At 43.5% G+C, this 16,438-nt stretch overlaps 1 protein-coding gene across 9 annotated transcripts in view; it reads right to left on the bottom strand.

The window, feature by feature from the left end:
* The window catches only part of LOC109872035 (disco-interacting protein 2 homolog C), a 248,527-nt gene that overhangs the window by 33,066 nt on the left and 199,023 nt on the right, over positions 1-16,438 (bottom strand). For all 9 annotated transcript variants that reach the window (XM_031806568.1, XM_031806571.1, XM_031806569.1 and 6 more), the window contains 6 exons: positions 13,734-13,848; positions 10,251-10,390; positions 3,232-3,368; positions 2,670-2,878; positions 1,662-1,776; positions 379-580 (listed from right to left, as the gene is read on the bottom strand). In XM_031806568.1, the coding sequence (XP_031662428.1) occupies positions 379-580; positions 1,662-1,776; positions 2,670-2,878; positions 3,232-3,368; positions 10,251-10,390; positions 13,734-13,848 (918 nt within the window). The remainder of the gene's footprint in view (positions 1-378; positions 581-1,661; positions 1,777-2,669; positions 2,879-3,231; positions 3,369-10,250; positions 10,391-13,733; positions 13,849-16,438) is intronic.

Genomic DNA, 16,438 nt, shown 5'->3' on the forward strand with positions numbered 1-16,438 from the left:
TCTAATGGAGAGAGGTGACAGCTGAGATACGGGATGGAATGTGTTGGATCAGATGGGAAACATGCTACAATAGTCATCGGACCAGATTACAATACACTCCCTGTACAGTTCTCAATCTGCGTGATCTTAGTTCTACAACTCATCCAACGTTAGAAACACATTTGAAGAAGTTGAAATGAATGAATGTAGATATCTCTATTCCCTATCTGTACAGGTTTTTAAAATATACATCTAAGTGAATCTAATTGCAAGTTCTGCACTGACTTCATTGCACCCAATAAAACCACACAAACTAAGGATTTCTATTCAACAAATGAACTATCAATCCCCTAGGCAGACCCACTCAGGATGGTGTGCTATGGTGTAACAGTGTCTCACCTGGTTGTTTCTGCCGGGGCTTGGGCAGGTTGGTGACACAGGTATGAGGGCACATGAGGACGTTGCAGGGGTGCAGGGAGCCCTCCAGGAACAGCTGCTTGGTCTCTGACAGGTGGATTCCCCCCAGAGGGGTTTTAGGAAGGGTGTTGGAGGGGACCAGGGCCAGGCAATATACCCCCACCTGATGGATCCCATCTATGGCCTGTATGGGGAGGGAATGCATGGGAGTGAATGAGAGAAAACCGACGGGCCACGAGCTTCAACGGCGCTGTCAAAAAAGAGACTTACGTCTGGAGCTTTATGATACACGGTGTAGCAATGTGTGTACAACGACATTGTATACATTTATCAACTGGATTGTGTTTCGGAATTATAGATCATGTGGTCAATTTCATTTCTTACCAGTAGGCTATCACTGTCTTTAGCTTACAGCCGATTTGATTGATGACGTTCAAACAGGGTGCATGGTTAGTGTGTGCCTTAGAAGAATTGTTATGGTCTCCGCTATGCTAAGTAGACTAAAGATGTACTTGAAAATGTATTGGACTGTAAAATATGGTTTATCAGTCAAATAGGCTACATATGAAAACAACTGCCTACCTGTGTTGATTTCAACCACAGGCATTTAGCCTAGGCAGGCTACAGCTGGAAAACTCAAGGAACGCCCATTTTGAGAAAAAAATACAACTGTTTACTATGGATGTTCAAGACAATTACAGTGGCATATGCGACGCACTGTATCTGAATTGACACGGTCACAAAAATGTTGTGTGGTCTGGGATTTAGGGTAATGTGTGCCCCATAGGCCTCTGGTCAAAGGAGTGCATTATATAGGGAATAGTGTGCCATTTGTGACACAATCAGATAGACCTACAGCAGTAAAGACATACCATATATCGCCTGCATGTGGAGGAACAGTGATTGTTAGTGTTTGAGGCATGCAATGTATGGCTAATGGACAAATCCTAACTGCCACTTACGTTACATTCTCACATGGTCTCCCATTGACATCAATACATGACTAAGTGAATATGGAACTAGGTGGAACTAGGTGATTAGACTAGGTGATTAGATTTGGCTACATAAAAGTCGTAAAGAAAGTACAGACAAGGCCATGTGTAACTGGATCAAGAGGAAGATATTTTTTTTTACTGCAATCATAAAGCTGCAGAAAGATTTAATAGTGAACCACAGTCTATTTAGCAATGGACAAGAACCTAGAGGGCTGGGTTACAGTACAGGGCTTTACATCAGTCTACTGGTGTGTGTGTGTGTGTGAATACCTGCAGCACTCTACTCATCCACTGAAAGCTGTCCTCTTCTGTAGAATCAGGTCTCTGCTCTGCCACCACCACAATCCTCTCATCATGTAACACAGAGATGGAGAACACTGCTATCCTGGAGAACAGAGAGACAGACCATATAATTACATACAGAATGAGACCAACACTGTTAGAACACTGCTGTCCTGGAGCACAGAGAGACAGGAGACAGACCATATAATTACATACAGAATGAGACCAACACTGTTAGCACACTGCTATCCTGGAGCACAGAGAGACAGGAGACAGACCATATAATTACATACAGAATGAGACCAACACTGTTAGAACACTGCTGTCCTGGAGCACAGAGAGACAGGAGACAGACCATATAATTACATACAGAATGAGACCAACACTGTTAGAACACTGCTGTCCTGGAGCACAGAGAGACAGGAGACAGACCATATAATTACATACAGAATGAGACCAACACTGTTAGCACACTGCTGTCCTGGAGCACAGAGAGACAGACCATATAATTACATACAGAATGAGACCAACACTGTTAGAACACTGCTGTCCTGGAGCACAGAGAGACAGGAGACAGACCATATAATTACATACAGAATGACTTATATGATCTCTATGAGACCAACACTGTTAGCACACTGCTGTCCTGGAGCACAGAAAAACAGAGAGACACAGACCAATACTGTTACCAACACAGCATTAGCAGAGACACACACAACATCAATCAATCAGCTACAATCACCATACTTTATTCATTAAGTAGTGTCAGGAGTTTTACCAGTCCACTTGACTTGATCAAGAAATATAACCTATATCTAGGGCCCAGAGTCTATTCTATAACCTATATCTAGGGCCCAGTGTCTATTCTATAACCTATATCTAGGGCCCAGAGTCTATTCTATAACCTATATCTAGGGCCCAGAGGCTTACCTGGTCATGTCACATGTTCAGGAAAACTCCTGTTGCTATATACACAACAGATCGATTAGAACCCACCTCCCCCTGTAGACAAACTTCATGGGTTCCACAGCCAGGGCTGTAGCCACGATGTCATCAGCGTTGTGCCTCCTTCCCCCCACCACCATGAGGCCGTCCATCTTGCCAGCGATGAAGCACAACCCCCCAGGACCCACGAAGCCCAGTAAGCCTGTCCTGGTGAAGGGGTACTCACTGATGGGAGCCCCAACACTGTTCATGGGGAACACCTAGAGTACACAGACACACACACAATCGTTTATCACAGTCATAAAATCCAGCAATACACACACAAGCATCACACACAATCCCTGAAATTCAGGTGGATAAAGTGATGGTTAAATTAGCCCAATGGCTAAATAAAACTAATTAATGAATGAACTAACAAATCACATAAGGGTGCAATTCCATTAAATGAGTCTCTCTCCACTAATTGATTAAAGCGCACTTGAGGAATTGTGAATGTGTTTTTCAGACTACAGAAGCAACAGCAGTTGTTAGAGTCAATCCTCAGGAGCTTCACTTGTCCCTAGCCAGGACCCAGGGGTAGCTCAACCCACAGCCCCATGCTGTTAGGCCTCACCTCAAAGGTGTTCTTGGTCATGCCTGAGAGACCGTAGTACGACGTCCCCGTGGCGACAGAACACACACACAGCTCCCCGATCTCATCTGTTTTGCATAACTGCGGAACCCCATCTGGTTTCACGACGCACATGAGAGCTGCAAGAAATTCAAGAGAGGAGGGGAAAAAGAGGGGAGAGATTGAGGCCAAAATTTTATTAGCAAATATCGGAGAGAGCGAGGAGAGAGTTTGGAGAAGTGGCCCAGCTACCTCCCCGGATCAAGCCAAGTGCACTTCATTATATCGTCACTGTATTACTCTGCAGCACATAGCTGAGGAAACTGAGGGTACGTCCAAAATGGCACCCTTTCCTGATTAAGTGCACTACTTTTGACCAGGGCCTTATAATACCATATATAGGAATAGGGTGGCATTTGTGACGCCAGCCTGGTGTGTTCAGAGGTGGAGAGGACGGTAGAAAGGTGTTGGGTGCTTCAAGACCACATCAACACACTTCCAGGAAGCCCTTAACATACGGTAGGTGAGGTGGTTACGTTCACCCTTATCTGTTGCTGGTAGGAGACAGGTTAAGAAAGGGTTAGGGAGGTGGTAGGGGGGGCCCGGGCCACTGGGTCATGGCTGCAGGGTCTCTGTGTGGGTGTAGAGGTCCTGTATAGATTACTATCAGAGCAGCCAAGGCACTCATCTGGGCACCACATGCAGGGGAAGATGTGACCCTCTGGTCTCTAGAAACCACTTCACACGCATTTCCTTATATACAGTTGAAGTCGGAAGTTTACATACACTTAGGTTACATACAACTAGTTTTTCAAACACTCCACAAATGTCTTGTTAACAAACTATACTTTTGGCATGTCGGTTAGGACATCTACTTCGTGCATGACACAAGTCGTTTTCCCAACAATTGTCTACAGACAATTTCACTTATAATTCACCATACCACAATTCCAGTGGGTCAGAAGTTTACACAAACTAAGTTTATTTATTTATTTATTTTTATTTTACCTTTATTTAACCAGGTAGGCAAGTTGAGAACAAGTTCTCATTTACAATTGCGACCTGGCCAAGATAAAGCAAAGCAGTTCGACAGATAAAACGACACAGAGTTACACATGGAGTAAAAACAAACATACAGTCAATAATGCAGTATAAACAAGTCTATATACAATGTGAGCAAATGAGGTGAGAAGGGAGGTAAAGGCAAAAAAGGCCATGATGGCAAAGTAAATACAATATAGCAAGTAAAATACTGGAATGGTAGTTTTGCAATGGAAGAATGTGCAAAGTAGAAATAAAAAAATTATGGGGTGCAAAGGAGCAAAATAAATAAATAAATAAAAATTAAATACAGTTGGGAAAGAGGTAGTTGTTTGGGCTAAATTATAGGTGGGCTATGTACAGGTGCAGTAATCTGTGAGCTGCTCTGACAGTTGGTGCTTAAAGCTAGTGAGGGAGATAAGTGTTTCCAGTTTCAGAGATTTTTGTAGTTCGTTCCAGTCATTGGCAGCAGAGAACTGGAAGGAGAGGCGGCCAAAGAAAGAATTGGTTTTGGGGGTGACTAGAGAGATATACCTGCTGGAGCGTGTGCTACAGGTGGGAGATGCTATGGTGACCAGCGAGCTGAGATAAGGGGGGACTTTACCTAGCAGGGTCTTGTAGATGACATGGAGCCAGTGGGTTTGGCGACGAGTATGAAGCGAGGGCCAGCCAACGAGAGCGTACAGGTCGCAATGGTGGGTAGTATATGGGGCTTTGGTGATAAAACGGATTGCACTGTGATAGACTGCATCCAATTTGTTGAGTAGGGTATTGGAGGCTATTTTGTAAATGACATCGCCAAAGTCGAGGATTGGTAGGATGGTCAGTTTTACAAGGGTATGTTTGGCAGCATGAGTGAAGGATGCTTTGTTGCGAAATAGGAAGCCAATTCTAGATTTAACTTTGGATTGGAGATGTTTGATATGGGTCTGGAAGGAGAGTTTACAGTCTAACCAGACACCTAAGTATTTGTAGTTGTCCACGTATTCTAAGTCAGAGCCGTCCAGAGTAGTGATGTTGGACAGGCGGGTAGGTGCAGGTAGCGATCGGTTGAAGAGCATGCATTTAGTTTTACTTGTATTTAAGAGCAATTGGAGGCCACGGAAGGAGAGTTGTATGGCATTGAAGCTTGCCTGGAGGGTTGTTAACACAGTGTCCAAAGAAGGGCCGGAAGTATACAGAATGGTGTCGTCTGCGTAGAGGTGGATCAGGGACTCACCAGCAGCAAGAGCGACCTCATTGATGTATACAGAGAAGAGAGTCGGTCCAAGAATTGAACCCTGTGGCACCCCCATAGAGACTGCCAGAGGTCCGGACAGCAGACCCTCCGATTTGACACACTGAACTCTATCAGAGAAGTAGTTGGTGAACCAGGCGAGGCAATCATTTGAGAAACCAAGGCTGTCGAGTCTGCCGATGAGGATATGGTGATTGACAGAGTCGAAAGCCTTGGCCAGATCAATGAATACGGCTGCACAGTAATGTTTCTTATCGATGGCGGTTAAGATATCGTTTAGGACCTTGAGCGTGGCTGAGGTGCACCCATGACCAGCTCTGAAACCAGATTGCATAGCAGAGAAGGTATGGTGAGATTCGAAATGGTCGGTAATCTGTTTGTTGACTTGGCTTTCGAAGACCTTAGAAAGGCACGGTAGGATAGATATAGGTCTGTAGCAGTTTGGGTCAAGAGTGTCCCCCCCTTTGAAGAGGGGGATGACCGCAGCTGCTTTCCAATCTTTGGGAATCTCAGACGACACGAAAGAGAGGTTGAACAGGCTAGTAATAGGGGTGGCAACAATTTCGGCAGATAATTTTAGAAAGAAAGGGTCCAGATTGTCTAGCCCGGCTGATTTGTAGGGGTCCAGATTTTGCAGCTCTTTCAGAACATCAGCTGAATGGATTTGGGAGAAGGAGAAATGGGGAAGGCTTGGGCGAGTTGCTGTTGGGGGTGCAGTGCTGTTGTCCGGGGTAGGAGTAGCCAGGTGGAAAGCATGGCCAGCCGTAGAAAAATGCTTATTGAAATTCTCAATTATGGTGGATTTATCAGTGGTGACAGTGTTTCCTATCTTCAGTGCAGTGGGCAGCTGGGAGGAGGTGTTCTTATTCTCCATGGACTTTACAGTGTCCCAGAACTTTTTTGAGTTAGTGTTGCAGGAAGCAAATTTCTGCTTGAAAAAGCTAGCCTTGGCTTTTCTAACTGCCTGTGTATAATGATTTCTAGCTTCCCTGAACAGCTGCATATCACGGGGGCTGTTCGATGCTAATGCAGAACGCCATAGGATGTTTTTGTGTTGGTTAAGGGCAGTCAGGTCTGGGGAGAACCAAGGGCTATATCTGTTCCTGGTTCTAAATTTCTTGAATGGGGCATGTTTATTTAAGATGGTTAGGAAGGCATTTTTAAAAAATATCCAGGCATCCTCTACTGACGGGATGAGATCAATATCCTTCCAGGATACCCCGGCCAGGTCGATTAGAAAGGCCTGCTCGCAGAAGTGTTTCAGGGAGCGTTTTACAGTGATGAGTGGAGGTCGTTTGACCGCTGACCCATTACGGATGCAGGCAATGAGGCAGTGATCGCTGAGATCTTGGTTGAAGACAGCAGAGGTGTATTTAGAGGGGAAGTTGGTTAGGATGATATCTATGAGGGTGCCCGTGTTTAAGGTTTTGGGGAGGTACCTGGTAGGTTCATTGATTATTTGTGTGAGATTGAGGGCATCAAGTTTAGATTGTAGGATGGCTGGGGTGTTAAGCATGTTCCAGTTTAGGTCGCCTAGCAGCACGAACTCTGAAGATAGATGGGGGGCAATCAGTTCACATATGGTGTCCAGAGCACAGCTGGGGGCAGAGGGTGGTCTATAGCAGGCGGCAACGGTGAGAGACTTGTTTTTAGAGAGGTGGATTTTTAAAAGTAGAAGTTCAAATTGTTTGGGTACAGACCTGGATAGTAGGACAGAACTCTGCAGGCTATCTTTGCAGTAGATTGCAACACCGCCCCCTTTGGCAGTTCTATCTTGTCTGAAAATGTTGTAGTTTGGAATTAAAATGTCTGAGTTTTTGGTGGTCTTCCTAAGCCAGGATTCAGACACAGCTAGAACATCCGGGTTGGCAGAGTGTGCTAAAGCAGTGAATAGAACAAACTTAGGGAGGAGGCTTCTAATGTTAACATGCATGAAACCAAGGCTATTACGGTTACAGAAGTCGTCAAAAGAGAGCGCCTGGGGAATAGGAGTGGAGCTAGGCACTGCAGGGCCTGGATTCACCTCTACATCGCCAGAGGAACATAGGAGGAGTAGAATAAGGGTACGGCTAAAAGCTATGAGAATTGGTCGTCTAGAACGTCTGGAACATAGAGTAAAAGGAGGTTTCTGGGGGCGATAAAATAGCATCAAGGTATAATGTACAGACAAATGTATGGTAGGATGTGAATACAGTGGAGGTAAACCTAGGTATTGAGTGATGAAGAGAGAGATATTGTCTCTAGAAACATCGTTGAAACCAGGAGATGTCATTGCATGTGTGGGTGGTGGAACTAATAGGTTGGATAAGGTATAGTGAGCAGGACTAGAGGCTCTACAGTGAAATAAGCCAATAAACACTAACCAGAACAGAAATGGACAAGACATATTGACATTAAGGATAGGCATGCTTTGTCGAGTGATCAAAAGGGTCCGGTGAGTGGAGAGGTTGGTTGGTGATTTAGACAGCTAGCCAGGGCATCGGTAGCAAGCTAGCATAGGATGGAGGTCTGTTGTTAGCCACCCCTTACGTTCCGTCAGTAGATTAGTGGGGTTCCGTGTGGTAGAGGGGATTAATCCAAATCACACAACAACAACAAAAATAAAAACAATAGATATAGTTATAGAGGCCCAAGAAGAAAACATAATAATAATAATAAAAAAATATAAAAAAATTGTCCGATTGTCTATTCAGATAGCAGCCGGTAAGACAGCTAACGGTTAGCAGGCCGCAGATGGGCGTTCAGGTAACGTCGCGACGGAGGAGCCAGCCGAATAACTCCTTCGGGTAGATAACGTCGGCAGTCCAGTTGTGAAGGCCCGGTGGGGCTCCGCGAGGCAGTAAAACGGGTCCGGATAGGTGACTGCAGCCCAGGTGTGATTGATGGAACTCAGGAGTGATTGACGGAGCTTGCTAGCTCCGGAATAATTGATGTTTGCTCCGGAATCGACGAAGGCCGATAGTCACACGGATAGCAGCTAGCTAGCTGTGAGATCCGGGTATGAATGTCCAGAGAGCAGTCGAAATCCAGGGACATGGAGAGAAAAATTGGTCCGGTATGTTCCGTTCCGAGCCGCGCTGCGCCGTACAGAACTGGCGATAGATTTTCGAGCTAAAGGATAGCTGATGACCACAAACCGTGGTTAGCTGAATATTAACGATTTGCCAGTAAAGGAGCTAACTAGCTTCTGAACTAGCTTCTGGATTAGCTTCTGGCTAGTTTCAGGCTAGCTTCTTGGAGTTTCTGGCTAGCTTCTTGGAGGATTACAGATCTGAGGTAAATAATACTTTTTTATAAATATACATTGGTGAGGCGGGTTGCAGGAGAGTGTTTTGAAGATGAGTTGATGGAAAATAAAAATAAAATGTATGTGAAAAAGTTGTAAATATATGTATATACAGGACACGACAAGACGAGGACAAAAGACGTCTGAACTGCTATGCCACCTTGGAGATGAGTGATAAGTTGACTGTGCCTTTAAACATCTTGGAAAACTCCCGAAAATGATGTCATGGCTTTAGCAGCTTCTGAGAGGCTAATTGACATCATTTGAGTCAATTGGAGGTGTACCTGTGGATGTATTTCAAGGCCTACCTTCAAACTCAGTGCCTCTTTGCTTGACATCATGGGAAAATCAAAAGAAATCAACCAAGACCTCAGAATTGTTTTTTTGAAGACCTCCACAAGTCTGGTTCATCCTTGGGAGCAATTTCCAAACGCCTGAAAGTACCACGTTCATCTGAACAAACAATAGTACGCAAGTATAAACACCATGGGACCACGCAGCCGTCATACCACTCAGGAAGGAGATGCGTTCTGTCTCCTAGAGATGAACATACTTTGGTGCGAAAAGTGCAAATCAATCCCAGAACAACAGCAATGGACCTTGTGAAGATGCTGTAGGAAACAGGTACAAAAGTATCTTTATCCATGGTAAAATGAGTCCTATATTGACATAACCTGAAAGGCTGCTCAGCAAGGAAGAAGCCACTGCTCCAAAACCGCCATAAAAAAGCCAGACTACGGTTTGCAACTACACATGGGGACAAAGATCGTACTTTTTGGTGAAATGTCCTCTAGTCTGATGAAACAAAAATAGAACTGTTTGGCCATAATGACCATTGTTACGTTTGGAGGAAAAAGGGGGTCAATATATCTTCTTTATACGTGGTCTTGCCGGTCACTTATGAGGCTTCTGTGAGTAATGCCAGGATTTTTTAATGGAAAACAAGATTCCATTAAATGGAAACTCATTATCGGCATAAATAATAACTTCTGCTGTATCTCAAAGGAATAATTTTTGTGTGAATCAGGCATGCATCAAGTTATTGTGTGTGTTGGTGTCTGGTAAATTCAAAACATCTACGCATTTTCAGTTGTTTGTTATAATACTTTCTATCCTTGTTAGGGGCATAAGGTAGACATAAAGCTGTGTTAGTGGCATAAGGCAGACATAAAGCTGTGTTAGGGGTATAAGGCAGACATAAAGCTGTGTTAGGGGTATAAGGCAGACATAAAGCTGTGTTAGGGGTATAAGGCAGACATAAAGCTGTGTTAGGGGCATAAGGCAGACATGAAGCTGTGTTTGTTGTAGGGTTGCATAATCTCTAGTAACTTTCCAGAAATTCCCAGGTTTTCCAGAAATACATGTTGCAGGTTAACACATTCCTTCTTATTCCCATCTGATGCTGGGAATCTACCAACCAGGACTTCTGGAAACCTTGGCAATTCTACCCTTGCTTACCTCCTGGCATGGCGGTGCCCACGTCCTGCAGGGTGAGAACAGACAGCTTCTCCTCAGAGTCCACCCTGATGACCCCATGGCTCAGACCCTGCATGGACAGTACTCCTCTCCCCGGGGGCTGGTTACTGTCGTCTGTCGGCCTATTAAGAAGATTATTACTTTATTGCACATTTACTTTATGAGCAACAGAAATGTGTCTTCTGCATATCTCATTGACCCTGGTAGACATACGCATTCAGTAGATACCTATATGGTCGTTCTATATGAATTCAGTACATACCTATATGGTCGTTCAATATGAATTCAGTACACACCTACATGGTCGTTCTATATGAATTCAGTACATACCTATATGGTCGTTCTATATGAATGCAGTACATACCTATATGGTCGTTCTATATGAATTCAGTACATACCTACATGGTCGTTCTATATGAATTCAGTACATACCTATATGGTCGTTCTATATGAATTCAGTACACACCTACATGGTCATTCTATATGAATTCAGTACACACCTACATGGTCGTTCTATATGAATGCAGTACACACCTACATGGTCGTTCTATATGAATGCAGTACATACCTATATGGTCGTTCTACAGTGCCTTGCGAAAGTATTTTGGCCCCCTTGAACTTTGCGACCTTTTGCCACATTTCAGTCTTCAAACATAAAGATATAAAACTGTATTTTTTTGTGAAGAATCAACAACAAGTGGGACACAATCATGAAGTGGAACGACATTTATTGGATATTTCAAACTTTTTTAACAAATCAAAAACTGAAAAATTGGGCGTGCAAAATTATTCAGCCCCCTTAAGTTAATACTTTGTAGCGCCACTTTTTGCTGCGATTACAGCTGTAAGTCGCTTGGGGTATGTCTCTATCAGTTTTGCACATCGAGAGACTGACATTTTTTCCCATTCCTCCTTGCAAAACAGCTCGAGCTCAGTGAGGTTGGATGGAGAGCATTTGTGAACAGCAGTTTTCAGTTCTTTCCACAGATTCTCGATTGGATTCAGGTCTGGACTTTGACTTGGCCATTCTAACACCTGGATATGTTTATTTTTGAACCATTCCATTGTAGATTTTGCTTTATGTTTTGGATCATTGTCTTGTTGGAAGACAAATCTCCGTCCCAGTCTCAGGTCTTTTGCAGACTCCATCAGGTTTTCTTCCAGAATGGTCCTGTATTTGGCTCCATCCATCTTCCCATCAATTTTAACCATCTTCCCTGTCCCTGCTGATGAAAATCAGGCCCAAACCATGATGCTGCCACCACCATGTTTGACAGTGGGGATGGTGTGTTCAGGGTGATGAGCTGTGTTGCTTTTACGCCAAACATAACGTTTTGCATTGTTGCCAAAAAGTTCAATTTTGGTTTCATCTGACCAGAGCACCTTCTTCCACATGTTTGGTGTGTCTCCCAGGTGGCTTGTGGCAAACTTTAAACGACACTTTTTATGGATATCTTTAAGAAATGGCTTTCTTCTTGCCACTCTTCCATAAAGGCCAGATTTGTGCAATATACGACTGATTGTTGTCCTATGGACAGAGTCTCCCACCTCAGCTGTAGATCTCTGCAGTTCATCCAGAGTGATCATGGGCCTCTTGGCTGCATCTCTGATCAGTCTTCTCCTTGTTTGAGCTGAAAGTTTAGAGGGACGGCCAGGTCTTGGTAGATTTGCAGTGGTCTGATACTCCTTCCATATCAATATTATCGCTTGCACAGTGCTCCTTGGGATGTTTAAAGCTTGGGAAATCTTTTTGTATCCAAATCCGGCTTTAAACTTCTTCACAACAGTAGCTCGGACCTGCCTGGTGTGTTCCTTGTTCTTCATGATGCTCTCTGCGCTTTTAACGGACCTCTGAGACTATCACAGTCCAGGTGCATTTATACGGAGACTTGATTACACACAGGTGGATTGTATTTATCATCATTAGTCATTTAGGTCAACATTGGATCATTCAGAGATCCTCACTGAACTTCTGGAGAGAGTTTGCCGCACTGAAAGTAAAGGGGCTGAATAATTTTGCACGCCCAATTTTTCAGTTTTTGATTTGTTAAAAAAGTTTGAATATCCAATAAATGTCGTTCCACTTCATGATTGTGTCCCACTTGTTGTTGATTCTTCTCCAAAAAATACAGTTTTATATCTTTATGTTTGAAGCCTGAAATGTGGTAAAAGGTCGCAAAGTTCAAGGGGGCCGAATACTTTCGCAAGGCACTGTATATGAATTCAGTACATACCTATATGGTCGTTCTATATGAATTCAGTACATACCTATATGGTCGTTCTATATGAATTCAGTACACACCTACATGGTCGTTCTATAAGAATTCAGTACATACCTATATGGTCGTTCTATATGAATGCAGTACACACCTACATGGTCGTTCTATATGAATTCAGTACACACCTACATGGTCGTTCTATATGAATGCAGTACACACCTACATGGTCGTTCTATATGAATGCAGTACATACCTACATGGTCGTTCTATATGAATGCAGTACATACCTATATGGTCGTTCTATATGAATGCAGTACACACCTATATGGTCGTTCTATATGAATGCAGTACACGCCTATATGGTCGTTCTATATGAATGCAGTACACGCCTATATGGTCGTTCTATATGAATGCAGTACACGCCTATATGGTCGTTCTATATGAATTCAGTCACTTTTTGACCGCAGCCTTTTATTTAAACAACACCTTCTTGTTTGCTCATGGTAGAAATGGTCAGAAAAGGGGTGTGGTCAAAAAGTGATTAATCTAGAAGGACAAAAAACACAGAGAGCTTGGGTTCAAAACCAGGGTCAGCCACAGTGTAGTTCCACTATCAGCAATTCCAAAAATACACATCCACCAATCAAAACCTTCATCCCATTCAAACAACAGCCAATTAGAGGGCTAGAGCTGTGGCAGTTCCCGAAGCTCAACACCCATGGGACAACGGAAGGTTATAAAAAAAAACAGGACAACGCCACAATGGGGGGTGCTTTCATTAGAGTTACTGCGTGTGTGTCCGTGCGTGTGTGTCCGTGCGTGTGTGTCCGTGCGTGTGTGTCCGTGCGTGTGTGTCCGTGCGTGTGTGTCCGTGCGTGTGTGTCTGGGCAACAGAAGAGAAACTGCCATATGTTTTATTGACATGCCGTTTATTAGATTTGTGAGTTTGAAACTGTGTTTGCTGGAAATAAAATCATGTAATTGCCACAGTACCCGTAATGGCAAGATGCATGTGGCGCACACAGTGAGCATTTTACAGTGTCATAATCAAGAGCAGGGAGTGAAATCTCAAATTACAGGAAAAAGTTAATTAAACTTGCCCCCGTTTGTGTAAGCAGTGAAGTTGAGCTACTCTATGTAACAGATGGATGAAAAAACACTGGCCTTGAAATACCACAGGACAGTAAACGTAAGAGTTTCCTTTTTAAGAGCATATAAGTTAATACCAACAAGAGTGTGTGTGTACCTCCTGATGGCTACAGTGAGGGCCTCTGGAGAGCTGGCACAGGGACAGATAACCTCCGGCTTCAGCCCCTTACTCTGGAAGACATTGAGGAAAGCATCACACGACGAGATGGACCCTGAGAGAGAGGAAGAGAGAGGGGAGAGACAAAGAGAGAGAGAGGGATGAGAGAGAGGAAGACAGAGAAAGATAAAATAAGATAAGAGTCAATGTTGAAGAACAAACAGATCTCCAATCATGCTACTACAGACTGACTTATTGACAGACTTGCTCATTCAAATTTAAGTTGTGCGGTTTTCGAGTGGGTTGGAAGCAATATATTTTGCTCCAGTGCGAGGGGAGGAGAACTCAAATCCAATACATTATACCAATCTAACATGTCAGCATTGTTTGATTATGTGGACAACTGTTACAGCAGGTTAATTGCAGGTTAATTGCTGTGGCACAGTTGATTTGCTCCATGCTTGCACTGCTTGTCAGCGCTACCATAACCCTGTCAGGCTGAGCTCAGATGCTGAGCACACATACTGCTCATTATCAAATGACCTTATCGAATTTCACTGCCTGTCAGCGCCACCATAACCCTGTCAGGCTGAGCTCAGATGCTGGGCACACATACTGCTCATTATCAAATGACCTTATCGAATTTCACTGCCTGTCAGCGCCACCATAACCCTGTCAGGCTGAGCTCAGATGCTGGGCACACATACTGCTCATTATCAAATGACCTTATCGAATTTCACTGCCTGTCAGCGCCACCATAACCCTGTCAGGCTGAGCTCAGATGCTGAGCACACATACTGCTCATTATCAAATGACCTTATCGAATTTCACTGCCTTCCGTGACCAGATCTCACTGCCTCTTAACCATTTTCTTAACCCATTTGTTCCTTTCAATTATATTCTTTAGATTCACATTTATATGGCTAGCATTGGAAAAGAACAGCATTACTCAACCCTTACCCTCCCCATAGGTACAGTTGAAGTCGGAAGTTTATATACACCTTAGCCAAATACATTTAAACTCAGTTTTTCACAATTCCTGACATTCAATCCCAGTAAAATTCCATGTCTTAGGTCAGTTAGGATCACCACTTTATTTTAAGAACGTGAAATGTCAGAATAATAGTAGAGATAAGGATTTATTTCAGATTTGATTTTTCATCACATTTCATCACATTCCCAGTGTGTCAGAAGTTTACATACACTCAATTAATATTAGGTAGCATTGCCTTTAAATTGTTTAACTTGGTTCAAATGTTTCGGGTAGGCTTCCACAAGCTTCCCACAATAATTTGGGTGAATTTTGGCCCATTCCTCCTGACAGAGCTGGTGTAACTGAGTCAAGTTTGTAGGATCCTTGCTCGCACACGCTCTTTCAGTTCTGCACACAAATTATCTATGGGATTGAGGTTCATTATCTTTGTGATGGCCACTCCAATACCTTGACTGTGTTCTTCTTAAGCCATTTTGGAAGTATGCTTGGGGTCATTGTCCATTTGGAAGACCCATTTGCGACCAAGCTTTAACTGATGTATTGAGATGTTGCTTTAATATATCCACATCATTTTCCATCCTCATGATGCCATCTATTTTGTGAAGTGCACCAGTCCCTCGTGCAGCAAAGCACCCCCACAACAGGATGCTGCCACCCCCGTGATTCACGGTTGGGAGGGTGCAAGACTCCCTCTTTTTCCTCCAAACGTAACAATGGTCTACCTTCAGGAGTTTGGAAATTGCTGCCATGAATGAACCAGACTTGTGGAAGTCTACAATTTTTTTTTCTGAGGTCTTGGCTGATTTCTTTTGATTTTCCCATGATGTCAAGCAAAGCGGCACTGAGTTTGAAGGTAGGCCTTGAAATACATCCCCAGGTACACCTCCAATTGACTCAAATGATGTCAATTACACTATCAGAAGCTTCTAAAGCCATGACATAAATAGCTTGGAAAATTCCAGATAATTAAAGGCACACTAAACTTCTGACCCATTGGAATTGTGATACAGTGAATTATAAGTGAAATAATCTGTCTGTAAACAATTGTTGGAAAAATTACTTGTGTCATGCACGAAGTAGATGTCCTAACCGACTTGCCAAAACTATAGTATGTTAACAAGAAATTGGTGGAGTGGTTGAAAAATGAGTTTTAATTACTGTAAACTTCTGACTTCAAGTGTATCTTAAACTATACAAATGTAGCAGTGGTATGTAGTGTTAGTTTTTACAGCACCAGTGATAGATTACTGTAATGGTTACATGGCAGCTGCTTGGTCAATTATATATTGGTTACATTATACTTCATTACAAGTCCCTGTAGTCGGAATCAAGTCTAGCGTTATTAGACTACTCTAGGTGACAAAGGGACATTCTATGAGACCTGCATCATGAACATGGACAGAGTTACAGTACTATAGTTCTGCACAATATTTTACCCCATCTGATACATTTCTAGAATTCATTTTTAGAGAGAGGCAGACAGAGGCAGAGCCAGACAGAAAGACAGAGCGAGACAGAAAGACAGAGGCAGCGTGAGACAGAGAAAGACAGAGAGAGGTAGAGCGAGACAGAGAAAGACAGCGAGAGTGAGAGAGAGAAAGACAGAGAGACAGAGCGGGAGAGAGGCAGAGCGAGACAGAGAAAGACAGAGAGAGAGAGAGGCAGAGCGCGACAGAGAGAGAGAGGTAGAGCGAGACAGAGAGAGAGAGAG

The sequence above is a fragment of the Oncorhynchus kisutch genome, linkage group LG27 (genome assembly GCF_002021735.2).
Source record: "Oncorhynchus kisutch isolate 150728-3 linkage group LG27, Okis_V2, whole genome shotgun sequence".
Classification (NCBI taxonomy): Eukaryota; Metazoa; Chordata; class Actinopteri; order Salmoniformes; family Salmonidae; genus Oncorhynchus; species Oncorhynchus kisutch.